General features: G+C 41.3%; 2 protein-coding genes across 3 annotated transcripts in view; both read right to left on the bottom strand.

Moving 5' to 3' along the window:
- The window catches only part of LOC115797156 (uncharacterized), a 34921-nt gene that overhangs the window by 13180 nt on the left and 2984 nt on the right, over positions 1-18757 (bottom strand). The window contains exons 1-4 of one of the 2 annotated variants that reach the window (XM_030753653.1): positions 3858-4171; positions 2105-2185; positions 1222-1339; positions 998-1128 (exon numbers count right to left, since the gene is read on the bottom strand). In XM_030753653.1, coding sequence (XP_030609513.1) covers positions 998-1128; positions 1222-1339; positions 2105-2185; positions 3858-4104 — 577 coding nt within the window. In that variant the 5' untranslated portion in view covers positions 4105-4171. Of the gene's footprint in view, positions 1-997; positions 1129-1221; positions 1340-2104; positions 2186-3857; positions 4172-15837; positions 16062-17553; positions 17676-17768; positions 17887-18757 lie in introns of those variants that run through there. The other variant, XM_030753654.1, reaches the window with a different exon arrangement.
- Positions 7052-12438, bottom strand: LOC115797158 (uncharacterized). Its single transcript, XM_030753655.1, has 4 exons — positions 11386-12438; positions 9296-9365; positions 8855-9029; positions 7052-8706 (listed from the first exon to the last, which is right to left on the bottom strand). Exons 1-4 carry the CDS (start codon positions 12175-12177, stop codon positions 8556-8558), a joined length of 1188 nt encoding a protein of 395 aa, XP_030609515.1. The 5' UTR covers positions 12178-12438; the 3' UTR covers positions 7052-8555.

Genomic DNA, 18757 nt, shown 5'->3' with positions numbered 1-18757 from the left:
CATATCACAGAAAGACAGGGGAGGCCTAAGGAACTCCATATTTGGAGCATACCTGTCATAACACTGAAATGCAACCATGGGGTTACAAAAGTCATGTGAAGCAGATAAGGCCTGTGTCTCAACAAGGCCACAAAAGCATACGAACGTCAAATATAATGAGCCTTTCCCACCCCTTAGTAATCTAATAACATGCAGTGTGCTCATTAACTCAGTGTGTGTGTGACTATTATGCTTTTTATTACATGATATAAAAATAGTGCCAGTATATATCAGTATAAAGGTGAAAAAAGTATACATTAGTGTGAAGGTGATAAAATAAAAAAAATCTCCAACAGTAGGAAGCGCGGCAAACTGTTCATTATTTACAAAACGGCCAATGTGAGAGGTTTTGTGTGGACTGATGATGAGGTTGGATCGCTGCTGCACACAACGCTGAATTACAAAATGGCAAAAACACAAGAAGCACTCGTGAATCCGCGAGTACTGTTTATCAATTTGCAGATGCGCGGAAAACTGTGGCGGTCACAACCATAGTGCGCATGTGCGAGTCACCCGTTTCCAAAACACACCGTATTCATCTGTTTACGCTGAAACGCAGGCCGGTGCGTTTCTGAAACGCTCCACTCTGGACCCTGTTTCCAAAACACATCGTTTTCACTCCTTTGTCGTGTAAACAGAAAGGAGGAAATGCATCAAAACGACGCTGTTTTCATTTTGAGTTCCTAAGGCGAGGGTACCCTTTCTGAAAGCAAAGGCCCCCTATCTCAAGGTAGGCTTGCATATCATTAGGGACCTAAGCCAGGTGGACCCTTACTAGAAGGAGGAGTTGAGCTCTTGATCTATTGGCATCAATAGGTTAACAATACCTGTGTTTTACAAGGTGAAAAATACTGTTTTTGTAAGGCAAAAAGCACACTAGAACTTTCCAAGAAAATAACAAGGTGATATTTTATTACTGAAACATCAAAATTTCATAACACTTTTGCTTAAGACTTACCACGTGTTGAAAGAACCTTAATCTTTGAGTTTTCCAGGATACGGATCCTGAGATGTATACAGTTTTGTGATTTACTGCTTTGACATTTCTCTTTTCTTCTCCCCTTAGACTGAACTGTTTGAGGAAAGAGCCTGAGAAAGATTAAAGATCAGGAGCTGGAGTATAAAAAGATACTCCATACACTTTTGTCAATATAGTATAATTGTATGAAACTATTTGGAAACCTTGATGCCATTGGATAATCCAGCTCTGTCACATCTTCCTCTTCCTCCTGCTCTAAATATTGAAACTCATCTTCCTCGATTGGTGCCTGGTATCCCAGGCTCCCGCTGTCCTCCAACCCTGGGAACAAATTGATCCTTCATTTTCATTTTAGACACAGTTATGTATTGACCAACGTAAATTTTGATGATTATAACTGACAACTAACGAAAACCCCAAATTTTGGACATAACCTTACAAAAACCATACTTTCATACTGAATTTGGGGTTTTCATTAGTTGTCAGTTATAATCCTCAAAATGAAAAAAAACATTTGAAGCATTTGAAATATATCAGTCGGTGTGTAATGAATGAATATAATATACAAGTTTCACTTTTTGAATGGAATTACTGAAATAAATCAACTTTTTCTTGATATTCTAATTTCATGACGAGCACCTGTAATATTGTCAGCTCAATATGAGATTTTTATTAACTTTTATTCAAATAAATTTCAAATGTTGGCCAAAAATATCATACAGCAAACTATACATGCATTTACGTGCTCTACTCTTAAACTTCTTGATAAGATTATGAACAACTGAAAAATGTGCTGCACCCGGTGTGTGATTAACTTGTTAGTGAAAAAAATGATTGATGTAAAAACTAAATAACAGAGGTCCTAAAGTCAGTCCCTGTGGGACGCCATGTCTTATATCAGCTAAAGCACAAACATTTGTCCCTATTACATTTACATTACATGTTTTAATTGCAGTTTTGAACATTATTATGAATGAAATGTTAAAATTTGACTCTACTGAGCTGACATAAGAGACATGAAACAGGCAGCAGCCCTGATTCAAATTAACTTCATTCATGTGTGTCAAAGGAGGTTAAAAGTCATACTCGGCTCATATTTGTCCTGCTTCCAATCTTCTGGTAGTTGACCTCCTCCAGCATCACCGAGGGGAAACACCTGCTGGTCGTCTGCAACACAGAAGTATGTTTGATGTTAAAAACAGCTGTGACACGATCCAATCGAAAGTTTCCATGTGAAACCAATATTAAGGTCTGTATCATACGAATACAGCTTAAAAATCCTCAAGAATGTAAAATGGAGTTTATGAGTGCCTTGCACTTTCATACACTGACTGGACACTTTATTAGGCACACCTTGCTAGTACAGGGTTGGATGCTTTTTTGCCTTCTGACCTGCATTAATTCTTCAATATACAGATTCAACAAGTAGTTGGAAGCATTCCTCAGAGATTTTGGTCCATATTGACATGGTAGTATCAAACAGATGCTGCAGATTTCTCAGCTGCACATCTGTGATGGGAATCTCCTGTTCCACCACATCCCCAAGGTGCTCTATATTGGACTGAGATCTGGTGACTGTGGAGGCCATTTGTGTACAGTGAACTCATTGTCATATTCAAGAAACCATTGAGATTATATGAGCTTCAAGGGACTGCAGATGCAATGCATCAAATAGTAACATTTATCTTATTATAGTACATGGTGCCGTTTTAAATAAATTAAAGTTAAGGTTTTGTGACATGGTGCGTTATCCTGCCGGAAGCAAACATCAGGAGACGGGTACACTGTGATCATAAAGGGCTATACGTGGTGAGCAACAACACTCAGGTAGGCTGCGGTCTTTAAACAATGCTCAGCTGGTGGTGAGTGTGCCAAGACAAATATCCCCCACACCATTACACCACCAGGAGCCTCAACCGTCGATACAAAGCAGAATGTATCCATGCTTTCATGCTGTTTACACCTGAACCCATCATCTGAATGTTGCAGCAGAACTCGAGACTCATTAGAGCAGACAATGTTTTTCAAATCTTTTGTTGTCCAATTTTAATGAGACTGTGAATTGTAGCCTCAGTTACATGTACTTATCCAACATCAGCGACACCCAGTGAGGTCAAGATACTTCAAGGTTCAACGAGCTGTGCGTTCCTCCAGAGAAGCTCTTCTGCAGGCCTTGTTATTAACAAATTTTATTAATGAATAGTTATTTGAGTTACCGTTGCCTCCCTGTCAGCTCCTCTGACACCAACATGGCATTTTCACTCAGAGAACTGACGCTCACTGGATATTTTCCCTTTTTCAGACCGGGGAGACCAGGTGAACAGACTTACACTAATGAGACAAGGGGAAGCAATACTAAACACACACAGAACAGGGGACTGGCAAAATAAAACAGGAAGTGACCTCATGAAATATAAACAGGACAACAGGAGTCTTGACCAATGAGGCTGACACACAGAGGGAATCTACACGTGATTAAACGGGAAGACACAGACAAGACCGGAACAAAGGAACTGGGAACTAAATACCAATAACTAATAACTATAAACAAAAACAGAATATAAAACAACAATCTGAGAAACTAAACTGTAAAAAAAAAAAAAAAAAAATTAATAAACACAACCAGAGATATAACAAAAAACAGAACTTTCCCATTCCGATACTCAACCATTATGCATTGAGTTGCTGCCATGTGATTGGCTGATTAGCCGTCTGTGTTAATGAGTGACCGCAGAGTGTATATCTGCCAGAACCAAAATCTTTAACTTTTACATAGTTTACAAGTAATTTTCAACTTTAAGCAACTACAGCAAAATGTTACTGGAGCTAAAGCACCGACCTGCCTCCAGCTTTATCTCGGGCTGCAGGAGCTGCAGCAGCCTCCTCTGCCGGTCGACCTCCAGTCTGAAGCCCGCAGCCTCCTCCTCGTAGTCGGCTACAGTCCTCTCTACCACCGCTAAGATCTCCCGGGCGGCTGTGCTCAGCTTCTCGGTGATGATTCCTCTCAGTATGTCGCTCTTAGACATGTTGGCTGAGTCCGGCTCCATTGCCTCACCGGGGGTCCAGCTCTGCATCGTCAGAATCATCGATAATTTCCCGCGTGGGGGAAATGTTTCTCTCGGATTTTTCACCTCAGATGTTTATTATTGAGCTCGTGCGCCGGCAAATGCTGTCCGGCTGGAAACATGAGAGGAAAACCGTCTCCAATAGAAAAGGTGCCGCCACTGCTGCCGGTCTTTATCAGGTAAAACATGTTTGCTTGCTCAGGTGCATTTCAGAGGTGAACGCCTTCTCACTGTCACAGTGTTATTGTCGTGTAATCGCAAAATGTCCCCGTGGAAAAACAATTTTATTAACTGGGGGTATTTATAAAGCATGTGAATACATATTACTGACCTCAAGCACATTTTATTATGGGAAAAAACGTAATGTATGAATGGACACCACACAGGCAGAGGTGGCAAAAGTACTGACATTCTGTACTTAAGTAGAAGTACAAGTACTTATGTTAAAAAATACTTTAGTAAAAGTCGAAGTACTGGTTCAACTTCTCTACTTAAGTAAAAGTAAAAAAGTACAGGCTCTGAAATGTACTCAAAGTAAGAAAGTAAAAGTAGTTCTTTGGAGGACGTTTCTACCTGCTATTTTTGTGTAAAACTAACCGAACCTCGTTATATATTATTGTAATAATATAAAATAAAATTACATGAGAATGCAAACATTATTCCAATCTAAATTTTAATCCTAATGAATGCACTCAGCTTGAATCTGTTATGTAGGACACAAACTGTTAAAGGGAATTTAAACACAGCTTTGTTCTGTGTCCTCCATAGTAGAGGGTGACTGTGCCTCCACCTAAACACAAACATGAGGATACTCAGGGGTTACAGTGGGATTCAGAAGCTGGAGGAACCCTAAGATCAGCTGTAGTGGCTCTGCATGGGGAGAAGAATCACAACTTTCTATTGTAGCTGCAGTAAATGATGTTGGTGTGCAGGCTGTGATCAGCTGACCTGCTGCTGCTGCTCTGAGGTTTACTGCTCTGTGTGGATGAACTGAACTCACAAAGATGTAACCCAGTATTTCACAGCTATCTGAGCTGATCTCCATCCCCTACACTGACAGCATACAGGCTGCATAAATGTTGGATTCAGTGAATGAATCTCAGCATCAGCAGCTTTGATTCAAACTCATCTCTGCTGCACTGATGTAACCTGTAACTCTGACCATCAACACAAACACTGTGCTCCAGTCCAACACAGAGCTTTACTGTAAATACAGTACAACAAGCTAACCTATTTATTACACACTAAACTGCAGTATTTCATAGAATCTTTGAATTACACAAAGTCAGCATACTTTAGTTTATTTTCCAGTCCTTACCTTTAAATCTAACCTCTCTTCTTCCTCTCCTGTCCCCTTTCTCCATCTCTGAGTGAACTTCTCTCTCTTTGCTCTCCCTGAAATACAGCAGCTCTTCTTTTAGCTAGCAGACACACTGTGTGACAAACTGCACACACTTTGTGTGTTTGCTGATATTTGTTGAGCATTTAGAAACGTTGCATTTACCTGCCACACGTTACTCCCTTCATGCTCGCTCCTCTTCAGTAGCGCTAGCTAAGCTGTTTATGTGCCGCAGCGCAACTTACGGACTCGGTCCGGCCCGATTATAGCGCTATAAATGATACATTAATTATATGGGTTTGCGTATTTAATCCCTTTGTACGAGATAAGCCGGTGATGGAGGATACGCAGTACGATTGTCTCTTATGTGTTATTATTCCTCCGTTTAGGCTCAGATCGTTTGATGTTTGACGGCGCACTGACCGGAAATGCAAACTTCTTCTGACGTGTTAAAAAGTAACGAGTCTGTTTGAAAATGTAAGAAGTAGAAAGTACAGATACTTGTGTAAAAATGTAGGGAGTAAAAGTAAGAAGTACTCAGAAAAATAAATACTTAAGTAAAGTACAGATACCTGAAAAATCTACTTAAGTACAGTAACGAAGTATTTGTACTTCGTTACTTCCCACCTCTGCACACAGGTGGTGCAGTGGTGAGCACAATCACTTCAAATCAAGAGGGTCCTGGGTTTGAATTCGCCTTTCTGTGTGGAGTTTGCATGTTAAGGATTTTTGAAACTTTATGAGTTAAAATATTGTTTTATATTGAACATCTATTTCACAAAGGGTAATAGTGCACACCTTTTAGCATCAAGATTAGTTAGCAAAAGTAGCAGCAGAGCTGAAGAGGTTGAGATTTTAGGATGGATGAACCAGGATGGACAAGATTTAAAAACCATGCACTGGAGGACAGCTCCAGGTAGAGAGGCCAGACTGAGATGGTTTGGACATGTGCAGAGAAGGGATAGTGGACATACTGGACAAAGGATCCTGAAGATGGAACTGACAGGCAGGATGAAAAGAAAAAAGACCACAGAGTGAAGGAGGACATGCAGAGGGTTGGTGTGACAGAGGAGGATGCTTGGGACAGGGTGAGATGGAGGCAGATGATCTGCTGTGGTGACTCCTAAATGGTCCAAAAAAAAGAAAAGATGATGCACAATCATATACGTGATATTACTTGATCAGAATATACTGTAGATTCAACAAGGAGCTGGAAACATTTGAGATTTTGATGCATGTTGAGATGATAGCGTCACACATTTCCTGCAGATTCGTCAACTGCACATTCATGATGTGACTCTCCCATCCACCACATCCCAAAAGTGCTCTGTTGGCTGGAAGCAGCCATCTGAAGATGAGTACACTATGATCATAAAGGGATTGACATGATCAGCAGCTCGACCAGGCCTGTCTTACCCATTATGATGCTCAGTTTGACCCTCAGCAGATCATTTTGACCATGTCTATATGCCTAAATGTATTATTGAGTTGCTGAGATGTTTGCCTTAACGAGCATGTGAACAATTGTACCTAACAAAGTGGCCAGCCAGTGTATTCTAGTAGATTTGCTTTTCAAAATAATAATGAACTTAAACTTTAAGATAAATGAGATGGTGTACAAGGGCCAAATTTTTAATCCAAAGTACAGTGGAGGAGAAGCAGAAAGTAGTATAACACAGAAATACTTTTAAAGTACATTAAAATTACACCTCGTTAAGAATACTCGTATGTAGTTACATTTCACCACAGCTTCTTTCATGTTCTAACCAACAGGCAATATAAGATTAATGGTATTCTAGTCCAGTTGCCTTGTGGGGAAAATAATGCAACATCAGTGCCTGCACTCTGCAGACTGCCCTGTAAGCGAACAGTACGAACAATGAGCTCAAACATAGGAAACATCACCAAAATCAGCAGCTGAGAAACCAGAGTGAAGCTGATGCAGTAACTTTTGTCAAATAATGCCCAAAAAAGAAATGTACATGTAATTTCAGCAAAGAGCATTAAAAGGATGCACAGGAGGGAAGAAAAAAAAAAAAAAACTACGATACTTCAGCGTTTCTGTCGTAAAACTCCTACTTGCATCGATGAACACGAGTGGATCTGAGCAAATAAAAACAGAATCAAGTTACAAGACTTTCCTTGTTTTTGAACACCTTCATATTTCTTCTAAATCTTAAGTAAGGCAAATGGTGATCTGTAAACAGTCTGCAGAATCTCTTGTGCCAGAAGCTTTTCCTGGGTTTTTGGCAGCGGTTTAAAAGTCCACATGACAAACAAAAGAGAAACGCACTGATCAAAGTGTGCTCTTAAAGCCATTTGATAGCATTTTTAAAATTCATGTTCAAACTATAATCAATGACCGAAGCATCAGACGCAAAGTTCTGGCTTGGACATCCAGCCCCCGAAAGTTAGAGTCAGTCTCCAGGAAATAGTCAGTCTGATGTTCCCTACTGCCCAGAGCGGGTTCTGTGATCCCGGAGGAGCTGTGGAGAAAATGATGGGATTTCACAGCTGGGGCTATTCCAGCAATCATCATGCGGAACGTCAGGCGTTTGGACAATAATGTGGATGAGCTCGGGGAGCTGATGAAGACTCAGAGGAGGCACTGTGAACGCTTCATGGATCATTGCAGCGTCACAGTGAGATGTTGCAACACCCATACTTCACAGACCAGAGTGTGATGGTACCCAGCTTCAAGACATTTTGGGTAATGGACGAACATTTAATAATAAATCAACAAACTTGTATGATGGTGTCAAAGAAATGCCAGAAAGCCTCCGCATAAACAGACGGAAGAATCGGTAGTAACTTTGGCAGCACGCAGCTTAAAAGTCCACATGACAAACAAAAGAGGAATGATTGGTCAAAGTGTACTCTCAAAATCATTCAATGACAACTTTTTCAAACTGAGCTGGATTCACAGTTGAACTGTAAACAACAACTTATGCATGGGATGCAAAGTTCTGGCATGGACATACAGCTGCTATGCTGGAAGATTCATAATGTCAGCTGTTGCTCCAAGATGCTCATCAGACCCCAAAGGTTAGGGTCAGTCTCCAGGAAATGAGCAAAAATCAGTCTGATGTGCTTTGAAGTGATGGAAACATCTCTGTATGGGTGTAAACAGTTCTTAGTTCACGTCCTTGAGTTTATTCAACAGAGTTAAAACTTGAGGATTTATTGGTCTTGTCTTTGTCACGTCACACATCCCAGTCTGCTCTGACAGGAAGTTGTCTCGTGGATCTTCGGTGCCTTTGTTAGGATTTATCCCGATGAATCGCCTGGAAAAAAACAAACAAAACAAAACGTAAACATGTGGTCAGACCTGAAGTGGCATCAGAAAGGGCTCTCACAGTGCCTTTTAACACAAAATGGTCCTAAAAAGGCCTCACATCACACATTAACAGCTGGAAAATGTATTCATCTAACCTTTGAATGAATTCCAGCGTGCACGCAGCATTGGCTTGATACTGAAGATTGAAGATGTAGTAAGTAGAAAAGACGGCAGCAAGGCCGGACAGAAAAGTCGGCTGGATGCCCTCGCAGATGACGCTCCCCTCCAGACTGATCATCCAGCGGTGAATGGAACTTCCTGGTGATTCCGCTAAAAGTTCAAAGAAAATGTCACCACTGGCTAATTCATTAAATTTACTTCCAGCACAAAGTTGGCAATACACAGATGAAACCATCATCAACAACAATCACAGGGTTTTACCCAGCCCATCCTTTTTATACAGTTGCAGTGGGGCTGGAGCCTAATCATTGCTATGAAATTATACTAAGGCTATTATTCTTCTCAAGAAGCACTTAATGATTAACCCTGTTGGCTTATACAACCATGACAACAAAAAGTAAATATATAATTCATACCGAGGAGTATCAGTCGAGGAGTTGCGGGTAGTTGGAGTGTCTCCTCTACATCAGCTGCCGTGGCAGATGCCTAGGACACAGTTACAATGATGACTAAATAAACTGTTGGGTATTTTTATCACTTTGATATTGGCATTTACTGCTACCATTTTATATCATGTATTAAAGTATGTTAGTCATACACACACTGGATTAATGAACACTGTATGTGTTAGATTAGTGGGTAAAAGTTTAGGCCTGCTATATCTATTACTTATATTTTTATAGCCTTGGTTGTGGGATGCAGGAATAACTCTGGTTTACATGACTTTTGTCACCACATGTTGTATTTTAGGAAGTCTTATGACAGGTAGGCTCCAAAAGTGGAGTTCTGCAGACCCACCTGTGTTTATGTAACATAGATTAGTGAGGAGATAACTTCCTAATAAGTGGAATGGTACAAGTGGTGTTTCCATATCAGAGGTTTTAAAGGACACATGCTTTTAAATCCTTCCTTTTCATATGTAAATCATTCATTTGTGGTCTATATAAAGTAGAACTGCAATGCTTTGGTCTGAATTCCTCATTATTGTAGCTCCACAGACCCTCCTTTGACCCCTTTTCTGAAGCACATCTTAGAGCGGCTCGTTTTGGTGCGGTCTCAAAGGTCACAAAGCGTTCCACTCCAGCCCGTTCGGCCATTTCTGTAGTTTGATAGCAGCCGAACATTTTGACTTGTCTGCTGGCAACTTCGGCATAACTCAACTGGACTATAAAACTGCAGAATATAAAGATATCTACGCAGCACCAGGACAGAATAAATTTAAATTGTCTGCACTCCTACACACTCAAAGTCCACAACAAAATGTATTTGAGGGTTTAAAAAAAGTGGATTTTGCACGATATATCTCCTTTAAATGGAAAAAGATCCTTCACTATGAGACCTGCCAGAGCTGTCGTAAAACACTGAGGTACCCTGGTGACATTTGTTTCTTTAGTCCACGTGGGATGAAAGTTGGCAGAGCCAGGTTGAGAATTTATGTAAATTAGTAGGGATCAAAGGCAGGTGGGCAGTTACCAATGTAGCTGAAAATGAATTATGTTGGAGTGGCCACCAGGGGGCAGAGTGTCTGCTGGGGTGAAGTGAGGGCTATGAAGAAGAAGTCCAGTCTTATAGCCCTCACCTGCCTTCAATTAGTAGCTCCGCCTCATTTGTTTGCCTGGTGTGGTGTGGGGTTTGTCTCCGACTTCTTATTTATTAGACTTTTTGGGTAAGTTTGCCTGCTGGGATTTATTTTTATTCTTTATTGGCATGAAGGATTCTTATTCTCACTGTTTGCTTTTTAAGGAGACGCACAGTTCCCACAGCCGACATGGTTCACTTTAAATAACGCCCTTTGGGTAGTGGAACGAGGTGCGTTCACTTTATGACAAAGTGTGGGTTTCTCTGTTTAGGCTTCTGGGTTCACTGTTATTGATGATGATGTTGTGTATTTTGTAATATTTTGCTTTGTTGGAACTGTTAAGTTTTGTTTGAGTAGTTTTTTTCTTGTAATGTATTGAGTTTGTGACTAATTCCCGTTTTCCCTTTGTATTTTATCTAAAGTTTTCATGGTGCACAACAAAGATGTCGGAGCAAAAATAAAGAATTAAGCACCTGTCCAGACTCCCCATTTTCATTGATCCAAGGGCAGCTATAACCTTTAAGGTTATAAAATAAGGTGCTTGCTCTTTGCCTCTCTTACTTTTGCTTTTCCCTTTCCCGTCTTCTTCTTCTCTTCCTGTCTCTGCATCTTTCTCCGTCTCTCTTCTCTTCTGTGTTAGTGTGTGTGTGTGTGTGTGTGTGTGTGTGTCTCAGTATTAATTCTGCTACTGTCTGTTTTGTGTATCCAAGATGTCCAATAAACAGTGTGCACCAGAACTTGTTCATCTCAGTGATTTATTTTTGGAAACTTTGGTTTTAATAGAGTTTGAATTTTTGGCCAAAAGGAACATGGGGACCCCTAAAATTACAACCCAACACTATTCATAAGATATCTGCGCTCCACACAGAGAGAGCGAGCAGTTACATGGCACCAACGAGGAAAATCAAAAACCAAAATGTAACTTACATTTGCAAAAAGGATCAAGCCGTCGAGGGCCTCAGTGAAGTGAGCCATCAGAAGCTGGATGATGCAGAAGGACAGCTCGTGGTTTGGACCCAGTGAGAGAATGGCTTGGACATCTGGATTTGTGGACTCGCTGAAGAGCTCCAGGATGGTTTGTCCACACTCCTCCATGGCAACCTCAAGGTTACGAAGCACTTTGATATCAGTGAGCAGCTCAAAATGAGTGTAAAGCCCATTCTGTGTGAAAAGGTAAGGCCATCGGCCTCTTAAATCCCTGATGGCGGGTGCTGGGAGTGTGTTTATTTGGTGGCGCTGCATGGAGAAGTTTACTTTCATGAGTTCCGTTGCTTCGTCTTTTTCTGCCACGTTTGCATCATCCTGACAGTAAATCTCTTCAAGTCGCTGACGTTTTTGCTCCACTGTTTCATTGGTCTCCTCTGGTGGAAGGCTGGGCTTGAATCTGGTGCGTCCGTAAGTATAGGCTGATCCTCTTTTCATTCCAGACTTACAGTAGTCGTAAAATCTCTTGGTGCTGTTCAGCTTGGTAATTCTGCCTTTAACTTGATTTAAGAGCGAGGTGTAGCACTCTCCCCGCACCTGACCACTGTCATACAGATCAGCAAAGCTCTGAGGATACCTACGGACAATTTCTTTGCAGATGAGTGCACATTGAGGCCGTGATGGGCTTAGATCGTATCTCCTCACCTCATCTACCAAAATCCTCACCATCTCTTTCCGTGCTGCAGGGGACGGTCTCTTGCCCTCAGCGACTGCTGCTTGAATTTCCATTGGCATGAGGTCCCACGGCACTTGGAAAGTCTCTGTCCATTCTTTTCTGCAAAGGGCTTTCCTACAGTTCCTTGAGCTGCTGGATTCTTGATTTGAGAGTGGGAGATCACTGGACGAAGTGGAGCATGGTAGTGCTGCAGGACTGCCGAGTACTGAGCTAGGAGAAGGAACTGTTTGCAGGTCCACAGTGCCCAGCTCTGTCTCTGACAAACCAAGGGGGAAAACACACACATTAAAGATTAAATAGTCTCTCTCTTGTACTCTCAATTGTCATTTCAAGCATGCTCTTAAAAGAAGTTAATGAAAACAAGAGCACTGGTGGGCGGGTGTCAACCCAGCTGTTTGTTTTTTTTTTTTTGGTTTGTTTTAGTTTTTAAAGCCTGTCTTGTCTGGCAGCTTTTGCTATCAGAATTGTGATCTGAATACACTGTCGTGTCAAACATATTTGCTTTTCCAAGAAAAGTTCTTTAAATTCTCCACAGGCTCCTCCTCTTAGTGGTTTTCTTTCGTTTATTTATTCATTTGTGTTATTGTTCACATTAATACGGTGGCCCAGACGCATCAGGTCAAATACAAAAGCTACAACAGAAGTCACAGTGCCTGTTGAATGAAGCTTTGCTTGCTGACAGAAGACAAATCTTGCCCGTTTGATAAGTGAAACGTTTTTCTTTAGTTAACTATGATGCAGGTGTATTGCTACAGTGTATCACCCCTCACATTTCTGCATATATTTAAGTATATCTTTTCATGGGACAACACTGACAAAATGACACTTTGACACAATGAAAAGTAGTCTGTGTCCTTGGAACTGCCAAGATTCTCGTTGAGTTCCTACGTCACACCATGCTGTGGTAAACTGACCTGTGCAGTGACCAGTGGGAAGGACTACTCGGCTGCTTTTTTGGGGGAGGCAAAGTGCTTTTACAGTAAAGTCAGTGAACAAGCATGTCAAGTTTGATGGGAATAGCTTGAACAGCATGCATCTATGCTGTGAATTTGATGATCTTTGGTGACATCATTCTCGAATTATGGCCAACGTTAATGTTTTTGTGGAACAGACAATGCCACAGACAACGGCGTCTGAACACAGTGGCGTGGTGGTTGGCGCTACTGCCTCACAGCTAGAATGACATCATTCGATTCCACCTCTGTGTGGAGTTTACACACAGAGAGTCTTTGGACTGTGGGAGCTTTCCTCCCACAAGGTGTACCATGCCTCTTGCCTATGGGTCACCTGGCGTAGGCTCCAGCACCCCCACGACCTTGAACAGGATAAGTGGAAGAGAATGGATGGAGACATCCGAGCAAAAAATGGATCATATAAAAGTTGATTGGAAGATACACAAAGACCCAATCAATCAACAACCAAACCAGGAAACCTAAGTATACCAAAACTGGCAAGCTATGACCCTCCAGACTCAAGGCCCTGTTAGAGAGAAGGATTAGATGACTGAACCACCTCACCTTAATAAAAAGGAGTAGTAGCTCTAATTAGATATCCCTCTGGATATCAAAGTTTCTCATTATATCCCTAAAGCATTTGTCACAAAGGCCTAGACAGCTGTATGGAAACCACTAGTTGACCAGTTGTGAATAGTTGCTGGCAGTGACAATGAAAAACTACTTTCAGCTGCTCCCTTAGTCACAAGGGGTCACCACTCTGCCCACTTAACATTTATGAAATCCCACTCTCCACTATTGAGAGACTGGAACGGCTGGTTAGAGCTTAAGCAAAAAAGTGGCCCATCCTTCCTAGGTGAAATAGCAACTCAGTACTGTGTGGAAAACAGATTTTGGATTTATGGTGTCCAGTCTGAGGAGTTTAACTGTTCCAAGCTAAGACCGGAAATGGCCGTGACAGAGTCCCCTGTCCCAAACAACTTGTCCCAGCCTTGTCAACTGGAAGAACGTGGACCCCAGTTATGGCAGGGATCCATTAATTACCATTTTTAAATGCTTCCAGGAGCTTCTGTAGTTGAAGAGAAGGCAGCAGGTCGCCAATATCCTCTTGAGTTACACGTTTCAGGTCCTGTTTAGACTCCAGGCCATTGCTTATTAGCTTATCAATCAATACCTGTTGAGTATCTTCGGAAATTTCTGGCAAAGCTCTGAGGATGATGTCCCTCAGGTCTTCATCCAGTGGTTTCATTGCACTACATTGAAGAAAAAGAACAACCACGGCACTCATGAAAATATTTTCCTTTAATATACAGAATATTTAAACACAAATTTGTCTAACTTGGTAGCCAATGCTGGATAAAACTCTCTGTAATCTGGAAGAGCTGATTTCATTTAAGAATAAAAGGAATATCTAATGTTTACTGCACAAAAGTTAACACTAGCAGCTCTGAGGACTGGTACTTTCAAGTATTTCTTGTTAGCTAACCAAATCTGACTGCCTGACTGAGACATTTCTCAAATGTAGCTTACTGGGTTATCTGGGTATCTGATGTGCTAAGCAGCTGTCTGACAGGAGGAATCCTGCCAGACTGAACTCTGGGACACAATAACGTTAAAAATGGGGATCAGTGAATGAAACAGCAGATCAAATTGTTGACAGTTCTCAAAGCAGCAGCTGACTCTTCTTTGACTCACTCTGTGTTTGGCGTGGTTCGATCTGAGGTGGATGGAGGATCTTCAGGATCTTTCTCTGGACCCTAAATTTCCACCACAGGGTAAAAGAAGAGTTGATTTTTCTCTGATTTTTCCACAAGGAAAGCTTTCTCCACCTTTAAATTTTTTTTATTTACCCTAATGGTAAATTGGTTAGTGCAGTACCTTCAATCTGATGAAGATGACTGGATTCCCAGGGAACCTACTGTTGTTGCAGATCTCCTCTGCAGTCACACTCTCTACTCTTAGAGGCTTTAGTTTCCTGCCGTGAGCAGTTAAGATGGTAAAAGGTTCACCAGCAGCCAGCTGAGGGAAGGTGGACCTCAGCAGAGCCAGGAAGTCAGCCTCCTGAAGACCACGAGGAACCTGCAGCTCATGAGGCAGGTAACTCTGAAACACTGAGAGAAAACAGAGAAGCTCACAAAGTCAGTCAGAGCAGGTTAAGTCATTGAGAGATCAGGGGACATGCTTTAATGAACTAATGAACGGGGCCATTCGTGCAGTCATTCAGCCAACCCCCACAAAGAGCTGGAAGACTATTATGTATGACTCCAGAGAAAGGCAATTATCTCTAAATCACATGTGTCAAACTCAAGGCCCTGCATCAGATCCTTGAGTCTGACACATCTTTGACAGTCAGGAGTTTCAAACTTACCTTTGGGTGAGATCATATTCATCTGAGGATCCTCCAGGATGTGGGTCTTGAGATTTATGTGGGTGTCTGTCTCAGTGAGAGGATGGATGGTGGGCGTTTTCTCGTCAGCTGTAACTCTGGAACACAAAGTTAACTTTAAAGATGGAGATCAGGTGATGAAACAGTAGATCAAATTTTTATGATGAATAAGGAGCGCTCATAATTGTCTTTAGCTCACCTGCTGATTGATTCTGGGGTGGATGGAGGATTTTCATCAGCGTCTTCATCAGCATCTTCTCTCTGTTTTAGCAAAGGGCAGAATAGCTGGTTTCTCAAATCACCTTTCTAATGTGTTGTGTTGTGTTTGGTAATGCTGCAGAAACCTTCGTGTACAGATAAATCTTACAGTAACACGGTACCTGCAGTCGTATGACCATGGTGGAATCCCCATAAGCTCTCTTGAATTCTTCTGGCGTCAGTGACTTTACATTCAGAGGTTTCAGTTTCCGGTGCTTGCCAGAGAAGAAGATGTTAAAAGGTTCATCTGCCAGCTGAGGGAAGGTGGACTTGAGCAGGTCCAGGAACTCGGCCTCCTGCAGACCATGAGGAACCTTCAGCTTCTGAACTGGGTATTTCCTATACACTAAAACACAGAAGGACATAGATAAGAGTGGTTAGATTTTCGTCAGCATCGAGGAGAAGTACAGATACCTATGTGATAAATACTTTGATAAAAATCTGATGAAAGTACTAATTCAACACCTTTACTCAAGTGAAAGGTACCGGCTCTGAAATGTGCTCAAAGTCAGAAAGTAAACCAACCAAAAAATGTTTATGCAAAGCTAATATAATAATAAAATATTAGTACATGGGAATGACATCCATCCATCCATCCATCCATCCATCAATCCATCCATCCATCCTCTTCCGCTTATCCCGTTCAGGGTCGCGGGGAGCTGGAGCCTGTCCCAGCTATCAAAGGTCGAGAGACAGGGTACACCCTGTACAGGTCACCAGCCTGTTGCAGGGCCAACACAGAGAGACAGACAACCATTCACACAATGGGCAATTTAGAGTGACCAATTAACCTAACCCCAGTAACACAATAGAATAGAATAGAATGCCTTTATTGTCATTATACAGGATGTACATTGAGATTGGAGGGCCACTCCTGTTCAGTGCCGTACAACAGAAAGTCAAACTTCCTAAAATAAAAATATAATAATCTAATATAATCTAAAAATATACAGAAAATAAAATGTATAAAAACAGAGAAAAATATTAAAATGTATGAAAATATATACATTGTAAAAAATAAAATAAGTGTATACATATAATAATGAAGATGGTGAATATTGCACTAGTGAATGAATATTGGATATTACACAATATAGGGGTGATAGATATTGTTCAGTATGAATAATACTGAACAAGGGTCCTCAGGAAGAACAACTTGGACTCAAACCTGCTGCTGACTTTCTACCGCTCATCCATTGAGAGCCTGCTGACGTACTGTATCACAGTATGGTACGGCAGCTGCACTGAGGCAGACAGGGTCAGGCTTCAGAGGGTAGTCAAGACAGCACAGAGAATCGTTGGCTGCCCTCTCCCCTCCCTGATGGACATCTACACCTCCCGCTGCATCAGCAGAGCCAGAAACATCATCAAGGACAGCTCACACCCTGGCTTTGACCTGTTTGACCTGCTGACCTCTGGGAGGAGCTGCAGGAGCATCAAAGCCAGAACAAACAGACTCAAGAACAGTTTCTTCGCCAGAGCAATCACCACCCTGAACTCACACACTGTAACTGTAGATTTATTATATTGTTTTTTTTATTTTTCTTTATAATTTATGTAAATATTTTATACATTATATTTTATTTTCTGTACATTTTTAGAAGTTTTATTTTATATTTTTAGAAAGTGTGGCTTTGTACTGCATGGCACTGAACAGGAGCGGCCCTCCAATCTCATTGTACATTCTGTATAATGACAATAAACGCATTCTATTCTATTCTAAAATAACAAGGTGACACACCATTTATATGTGGTATATTTATATGTGGTATATTTATATGTGGTATATTTTATTACTGAAACATCTAAATTTCACATCACCTTTTCTTAAGACTTACCACGTGATGAAAGAACCCTAATCTTTGTGTTTTCAATGATGCGGATGTTGAGATCTGTGGGATTACTGCTTTGACATTTCTCTTTTCTTCTCCCCTTAGACTGAACTGTTTGAGGAAAGAGCCTGAGAAAGATTAAAGATCAGGAGCTGGAGTATAAAAAGATACTCCATATACTTTTGTCCACATAGTATAATTGTATGAAATTGTTTGGAAACCTTGATGCCATTGGATAATCCAGCTGTGTCACATCTTCCTCTTCCTCCTGCTCTAAATATTGAAACTCATCGTCCTCGATCGGTGCCTGGTATCCCAGGCTCCCACTGTCCTCCAAACCTGGGAACAAAATGCTCCTTAATATTCATTTTAGTCACAGTTATGTATTGACCAACATAAACAGTAGTTAACCATTTATATAACTAACAGAGACTAGTGTCTAATGTTTGTGCTTTAAATGGACATGATGTAAGATGTGGTGTACCACAGGAATCTTTCCTAGGACCTTTGTTATTTCTTATTTATATATTCATCTATCCATTTTCTTCTGACTATCTGAAGTTGACCAAGCATTGAATTTCAGCTGCTGTCCTGGAGGATCTTAAGGTGCCCACAGGCCAGAGAAGGTATATAATCTCAAGCAAGTTCTAGGCCTACCCATGGCCTCCTCCCAGTCAGATGCGCCCACAAAAACCTCCAAAGGGAAACGCCCAGAAGGCATCCTAATCAGATGTCTTAACTACCTCACCTGGCTCCTTTCCATGCAAAGGAGCAGTGACAGTACTTCTGCGCCCTCCAGGATGTCCAATCTCTAAGGCTGAGCCCAGAAATCCTACAGAGGAAACTCATTTTGATGTCTTATATCCTGATTTTACATCTTTCGGTCACTACAAAGAGTTCATGTCCAAACATGAGGACCGGAACGTTGATTGACTAATATATTAAAGTTTTGTCTCTTTTCTCAGTTCTCTTTGTACCACAACAAAGCTACATTAGGTATAACACCTGTATTGTGATGGATGAATCACCATATGTGAAATCCGTTGCTTGGAGAATTGACTCTCCTCCAAACCCAGAAGGAATAATCCACCATTTTCTGAAAGAGAACCCAGACTTGCATAGTGCTGACTCTCATCCCAGCTGCAAAACACTTCATCTGACATAAAAGCAGCGCCCACTAAAATGCCCTTGTTTTTTTTCCCTATGACAT

Source organism: Archocentrus centrarchus, chromosome 18 (genome assembly GCF_007364275.1).
Source record: "Archocentrus centrarchus isolate MPI-CPG fArcCen1 chromosome 18, fArcCen1, whole genome shotgun sequence".
NCBI classification, from domain to species: domain Eukaryota; kingdom Metazoa; phylum Chordata; class Actinopteri; order Cichliformes; family Cichlidae; genus Archocentrus; species Archocentrus centrarchus.
This window is presented reverse-complemented; position numbering and strand designations above follow the sequence as displayed.